Consider the following 7,252-nt stretch of genomic DNA (forward strand, 5'->3'; position numbering starts at 1 on the left):
TTACCTATTTAGGAGGCGGTGGAAGGGGTGGGCAAAATATCCAAAGGGGGGTGGACAAATTATCCGGGGCCTTGTTTTAAAGCCTACAACAGTCTGTTGCAGGCCTTGCGTACGTGACTACTAAACCTGGTTTTAGCAATACTTGTAGCTTTTCGCTATAGCCAGCTTTTATTGCCTGTCGTAGGGTCGCGTGGCTGAACATTTTGAAGTGTGTCGGTCCAGTTGCACGAAAAATTGTGGATGTGTTATAGACCTCGCATTGCCACAACAACCCATCACAATTGGTCGTATAACTATATATGGTAACGAAAGCACATGGCATAAACGTCATATGTATAAGCGGAGTAATTGGATAGCAGACAGTAACTCCGCTAGTTTGCAGCTTGCTATGGTTATATATACTCGACGCCCATGTCGCAATGCGGCAATACATCAACCTCTAAGACAAGAAAGCCTAAGCATGCAACTATAGGTTATCACTTACACCTACAACAAATATCTAGATTCTTCCGCATTCACGATCCCACGAAGCCTGTTCACTCCGCTCAGCCTCCACGGCCCATGGTGTATGGAGGTAGGATGAGTTGCAGTAATACTGCTCGTACCGAGATCCAAGCCTACGCAGAAAAGTATAAAAGACAGGCCCTACTTGTATGCCCTATCTCGCCTCAGTTTCTACCCAACCCAACAACTGAAGACAAAATCACTGTTGTTTTTGGATTCCAACAACCGGGTGCGTGTGTGCGTACGGCCGCTTCTTTGGACAGTGAGCTGAAGGACAGACGAAGGCAGTGCTTTGCTTTGCTTTGAGTCGGTTTGATACGGTGGTGCTGCTCGGCTTGGGGGGATGGTGGTGGTGGTTATTGAAAGTCAATGCTAGTTAGATACTCCTACCTAGTTGGTTGGTTGCATGGACGACGATGATGCCGATGCCGATGGGGAATATCAGTAAGCGGTGATGCTCTACGTAGATGGTGGTTGGTGGTGGTGATGCGCTTTGTGCTTTAGGCTTTACGGCTGTGTTGGTGTTGGCGCACTTTTGTGAGTTAAGGGGAGCGTGCCTGTAGTGCTTCTGGAGTCGGTTGTGGGGTGGTATCCGGAGGCGGTAATCCGTTATGACATAGTTGGACTTATGCGACGCCCTGCTGCCCAAGGCGTCGTCGTTGTTTCGACGAGCGAGATATTGGATCATGTTGGTGAGGCTGTGGTGCCTGCGTGCTGGTCTGAAAGTTTTGGGGCTTTTTTGTGTAGAGATTGGGTGTTGAGGAAACGGTTCCGTGCTCTGGCTTAAGGTGGTGACGGGGTGGAGTTTGTTAGGGTTGTATCTATATTCGTGTGTAGAATGAGGACCCTTAGGACTTGTTATGATTCTGGATTGGTTTTGGGAATGCTTGTGGTGTTCACTTGGTTTGCGTGCGGTGTTTGTTTCGGTTGGCGAGAGTAGGATTAAGTCGTTTTAGTGTGGGGAGGGACGGGATACTGCTTTGATGGTTGTTACTGTTAGACATCTCAGTGGCTTAAGAGGTGTGGCTGTAGGAGGTGAGCGGATGTTGTTTGTAGCCGAACGCGAGGATATTAAGAGAGAGAATAAACTAAGAGAATAGAGTACCGAGGGATTTTAGTAGTATAGTGTGGGCGCCTAGTACATTATAAAACCACCTTGCCTAAGCCTACATCTCTCTTCTCCATCTACTGCACCACCGCCATCCTCGCCGTCCTTGCTCGCCGGCCCAGGTGAAGGCAAAGACTGGAAAGGAATCATTCACCGGGATATATGCTTAAAAACAACCGTCTACAGCACTCCAGACACAGCCAGCTGAAACTGCAACTTGTTGTCGCTGACTCTAGCCTAGCATTCAGCACACCGTTGTCGCTCGAGTGTATAAGTAGATGATGCTGATCGTTACTGCTCTTTGTTTGTGCTCGTCACTGAAAGAAAACGCTTTGTTCTCGTGGGCTATGCGCATGAGAAGTGAATGAGTTGATAGATGAGAAAAATCGAGATGATAAATAGGTAAATTATCCCGGGCCGGTTGCTTGAGTCTCTTCTTGTTTGAAGAATTCCGTGCTGCCGTCGTTAATGCGGAGGTAATGTTCGCTAGCTGGGCGGGTACTTATTATATACCTTTACTCTCCCTTTTTCTCTCTGCGTTTCTGTAAGTTTGTCTATCCTTATGCGGAGAACTTGATCAACACTGAATTTAATCCGCCACACTAGCGTCATATGCGCCCTCATCAGCACAGGCAAAGATCCCGAAAAAGCAAGCCACAAAGGAAGCAGAATCAGTAAGAACCTACCTATACAGTAACATCACCATCTCCGCCTCGATGCACTCATCCAAGCTATTTAATTAGGTTTATTACTACCAACCCCACTTCATTCACCTACACCGATCAGTTTCGCTCGTCGGCATATCCGTACTTCTCTTCCATGTGTAGCCTAGAATAAACCCATCTAAAGCGCTCAAGGGTGTACACAACGCACTAAACCCACCCACCAAGCAAACAGCTACAACAAACCAAATAAAACGCACCAAGTCACTTTCCTAGACGACTAAACATCTCCACCACACCACCGTACAACAATAATCTCAAACATATATAATACACGCTAGCGCTCTACACCACCCTTAGGTCTTTAATCCTAACTAAACCCAACCCGCTACTACTTTAGAGCTTGTCTTAATAATAACATACGATATGGTAATAGTGGTTCCCCCAGTTCATGCATGATACTACACCCATGTCTTCATTCGTCGCTTCCATTCCACCAAAGCTCAGGCCATGCAAGATGGGTTAGTGCTGCAGCTGTGTTTCTCTCCGTGCCTCCTGCCCTTTTGTAGTAGCGTGGGTCTGCTAGCTGACGCTTTTATAAGCGCCCTCTAGCACTCAGCACACACACACTCCCATATACTCCCCCACACGTCTCCACACCCCTCCCCACTACATCAAACCAACCAACTACTCACTCTAACCATCCCATCCCAACCCAACCCCAACCCCGTCATCAAATACTCCAATCAGTCAGTCAGTCAGTCAACACTCAATAATTTAATAGTTTAATAAGTTAGCCAGTAGTGTAAGTACGTAAGTACGTAAGTGTAAGCGAGTAAGTGAGTAAGTCAGCCAGTCAGCCAGCCATCCAGCCAGGTCAGCCTCTTAGTAACGTCAATAGCATAGCATAAGCGGGTAGGGAATCGAGCGAAGACGAAGACGAAGACGAAGGTGGTGGAGAAAGAAGGGGAGAAGGGAAAAGGAAATGGAAGAAAGGAAGAAGGACAACGCCGCACCCGCACCACGCACACCCACACCACCGCAGACAGCGCTAAAAAAGGTAGGCAGTGTCAGCAGAGGAAGAATGGGAAAAGGGGAGGGAGGGAGGAGAAGGGAAAGAAGGAAAGAAAAGAAAGTAAGCAAGTAACCAAGCCGACACCGCTCCGCTCCGCCCCGCCATCTCCATCTTACGCACCAATCAATCCACCCTCTCTCATCTGCACTCTCCCTCTCTCTCCATCTAAACATACACCCCTCCCAACACCTCTCCTAACACCATACCACACCCCCTCAACTCCACCCATGCCCCATATCAAACCGATGCATCAACGCCTTCGGGATCCGACTCCCCCTAGGCGGCACATGCGCATGCCGTTTCACCACCGCCGCCCGTCTCGCCACCCTGCAGCCCTGCTTGGTCCCCGCGTCCACAATCCCACCCCCACCACCACCGCCATTCTCGTCCTCATACCCCTCCGGCGTGCAGCACTCAATGGCCCGCATCGCCGGCGTCGACAGCACCTCGCGCATGCTGATCCGCCGCGCCGGGTCCGGCGCCAGCATGCGGATCGCCAGCCGCTTGATGCCGGGGGAGTCGAGATGCTGAAAGGCGGGGGCCGTCTTGGGCGCCGCGTCAGCGCCCGGTGCCGCCGCCTCGTCCTGCACCATTGTCGCGGCGGAGTAGGCGTCGTCGTCGTTTTTGTCGTCGTAGTCGTCATCGTTATCATCATTATCATCGTCGCCGGCCGAGTCGTTCCAGTCGCGGCTCTTGCTCTTTATCTTGCTCTTGCTCTTACTCTTACTTTTACTCTCTGCCCGTCGCCGCGCAAGCCACTCTTCCCAGTTACGCACGTACGACGCGTATTTCACATCGCTGCTCACGTCGGCCGCCAGCCACGGCTGCTGGTTCGACATGTAGAAGAGCGAGATGGCGCAGGACCAGACGTCGATGGCACGGGGGTCGTAGGAGCCTGTTTGCGCGCCAAGAAGGGGCTGTGTCAGCCAAGTGACCTACGTAACAACGAAGCAAAAGCAAGCAAGCAAACAAGTGTGTGTGTGTGTGTGTGTGTGCGGGGAGGGAAAGGGATTCCAAATCCGACGACGCGCAGCGGCGCTGCAGCGCATCATCATCCTCCCGCCAAGGACCTACGTACCCTTCTTGGCAAGCACCTCGGGCGCCATGTACGGCCTGCTGCCGCAGATGCCCGGCTTGCACCATCGCACTGCTCCCATGTTAACACCGCACTGGCCGCCCGCGGCGCGCAGTCCGGGATGCTCGCCGCTAAACACCTCGGACACGCCAAAGTCGGTGATCTTCAGGTGTCCGGATGCATCGAGCAACAGGTTCTCCAGCTTGATGTCGCGGTGCGCAATGCCGTGGTCGTGCAGGTACGCCACTCCGCGGCACAACTGCTTGAAGAAGCACAGCCGGTCCGCCGCCTTGTAGTATCCGCCAAACTGCGGCGGTAAAAACAGCCCCTTCTTGGCAAGGTCGTACAGCTCTCCGTGCGGGCAGAACTCCATGATGTGGTTCCAGCGGCCGTTGTGCGTGCACAGCCGCAGCGTCTCGACAATGTTCGGGTGATGCAACGACTTGGCGATGCTGTACTCGCTCTTGATCTTGTTGACGTAGTCCTCGGCCGACTCGTCCTTTTCGCGCGCCCGGAACTCCTTGACCGCGTACAGCTCGTCGCTGGCTCCACCCCGCCGACACATGATGCGCACTTCGGCCGTCGCGCCGTCGCCCAGCTTACGGCCTCGCCGGAACGGTAGTGCCGACGAGCTCTTGTACTCCTTGTCCAGCTCGCAATAGTCGACCATGAACTCGTCCAGCAGGCTGGTGCTCAGCCGCCGTGCCTTGAGTCCGGCCCCTTCGGCCGCCCGTCCCACATACTGCGGTGCTGCCACCTGCGTGTCCTGCTGATGGTGGTGCGACGATGGCTTGGGCATTGAGTCGGTGCTGGCTGACCGTTGCCGGCCCATGTGCGGCGGCGACTTGGACGGCGCCATCTTGCCGTCCTTGCTCTTGTTGTGGTTCGAGAGCGTGTCAAAGGTGATGCCGAGCCTCGGCCGCGGAGCGCTTCCGGCCGTGCCGGGCTTGTCGGCCGCGCTCGCACCCTCGTCCGTCGTGCTCGTCGGCGAGTCGGTCGGCGATGGCGTCGTGGACTGCGACGTCTGCGGCGAGTTGCGCACTGACAGCGAGAAGGAGCCGAAGCGACGAGTCCGGAGGGGCGGCAAGTCCGTTTGCGAGCCGCCGGCGGTAGTGGCGGAAGCGGCGTCGTTCTTGGACTGCGTCTTGGAGCTGGTGCGGATGCGGTTCTTTATGGCGTTGCCGATCTTCTTGAAGCCGCCTCGCGCCGAGGACAAGGGTTCTTGTACGGGTGAGCGTGTTGTTGAGGAGGAGGTGGTGGTGGATGTGACGGTCTTGAGTTCAGGTGCAGATGCAGGTGGGGACTTGATGGTCGAGTCGGCGCCGTTCAGAGCGTGATGGAAGGACGAGTTAGCATCGCTGGTGGGAGTGATGGGCTCAACACGTTCGCTGGCAGATTCATTGTTGCTGTCGTCGTAGGCGTCGTTTCCCGGCGCCGAGACGGTCTGTAGCTGGGTCGCCATGGCCTTTCTTGGCTTCGGGTCGGGCGTAGGGCAGTGGCAGTGACAGGTTGAGTGGAAGAGGCTCGGGTTTTGAGCGGTTGGGGACCGCGACTACGGATTTCGATGGTACGGGACCGTTGGGCTGGAGTCGAAGTGGGCCATACGTGAGAGTGGGTAGGAGTAGGTGATGATGATGATATGGGAGAGTAGGTGGAGTCTTTGGACAAGGGCAGGGCAGGGCAGCAGGGCAGGTCGCAGGCAGTTTTGGCTAAAGAAGGCAAACCGTGGCACCGAGGCAGTTGGCGTCATTTCCGATGAATGGAGCAAAGGGGGAGGCTTGGCCGTGAAGCTTCTCTGTGATGTGCATCGTTCCCCGCATTTTCGCTGGCCCGTCGATCCGTTCTGCCTACACCAGCGTGCGACCTGTTTTTGCAAAGGGATCCCTCCACCTACTCCACCAAACAACACGCCACTCGACATGAATCCGCGCCGCAATCTCGCATAATCGCCTTCGCCATCGCCATCGCCACCATCATCACGCGCAGCAGCACTCCTACCTACTCTACCTTACCACCACCACAAACACATTCCCGCCCCCTACCTCTCTCCACACACACACACACTCTCTCCCTACTTCCTCCTCCCTGCCGTCAGCAAGCCCACCCAACAACAAAAAGCTCTGCTAAGCTCTGCTTGGCTGCGTCGCCGCGCCCAAAGCTGACGACATGCGACATGATGCGGCTCGCGAGAACGATGCGTGTCTCAGACCTACCAGTAGATATGTAGCGGGCGGGAATAGCTGAAGGGATGGTGGCGGTGGTGGTGGCATGGCATGGGCGACATGTCTGTTCGCCCTGTAAGAGGTTGTCGTGATTAGCGGCAGGATAGGCGAGTCGAGGACCTCATCACCTCACTCAGCTCGAGATCCTGTTCCGATCCACCCCATCTCTTCCTCCCACTCACACTGTGTCCCCGTCGCGTACATTCTCTCCAAACCACCACCACCCGCTCGACAAGCCATCCGGCAAGCCTCCACCAGACCACCACACAACACCACACCACCACAACCATCGGAGTCCCCCGCCGTCAGCAGCATCAGCACAACCAGCGCATCAGCAGCCAAACGCCAGAACGCCCGAACGCCAACGCTAACACAACCACCAGCACCGGCACCGGCATCGGTGGTCGGCGGTCGGCGTCCGCAGTCGGCGTCGGCGTCGTCTTCATCTCCGTCTCTCTCAGCAAGCCATGCCAGCCAAGCAGCAAACAAACAAGCAAGCAAGCCCGCCAAAAACCCTCCATCACATTTCCCACCCAAGCAAGCTAATATCCACAGGGTTAGGTACATACTGTACAGCTTTAGTCGTACACGGTAGGTTGGTAGTAT

At 54.8% G+C, this 7,252-nt stretch overlaps 2 protein-coding genes across 2 annotated transcripts; both read right to left on the reverse strand.

Annotated features, from left to right (window-relative positions):
• Positions 1 to 3,564: 3,564 nt before the first annotated feature.
• K452DRAFT_328468 (uncharacterized protein) lies at positions 3,565 to 5,886 on the reverse strand (the record flags this gene model as incomplete). The annotated part of the gene is made up of 3 exons (XM_033544987.1): positions 3,565 to 4,244; positions 4,428 to 4,997; positions 5,028 to 5,886. 3 exons carry the CDS (start codon positions 5,884 to 5,886, stop codon positions 3,565 to 3,567), a joined length of 2,109 nt encoding a protein of 702 aa, XP_033394886.1.
• Positions 5,887 to 6,775: 889 nt separating this feature from the next.
• K452DRAFT_311103 (uncharacterized protein) lies at positions 6,776 to 7,213 on the reverse strand (the record flags this gene model as incomplete). The annotated part of the gene is made up of 1 exon (XM_033543393.1): positions 6,776 to 7,213. One exon carries the CDS (start codon positions 7,211 to 7,213, stop codon positions 6,776 to 6,778), a length of 438 nt encoding a protein of 145 aa, XP_033394887.1.
• Between the last annotated feature and the right edge of the window lie 39 nt (positions 7,214 to 7,252).

The sequence above is a fragment of the Aplosporella prunicola genome (assembly GCF_010093885.1).
Source record: "Aplosporella prunicola CBS 121167 unplaced genomic scaffold K452scaffold_21, whole genome shotgun sequence".
Lineage (NCBI taxonomy): Eukaryota > Fungi > Ascomycota > Dothideomycetes > Botryosphaeriales > Aplosporellaceae > Aplosporella > Aplosporella prunicola.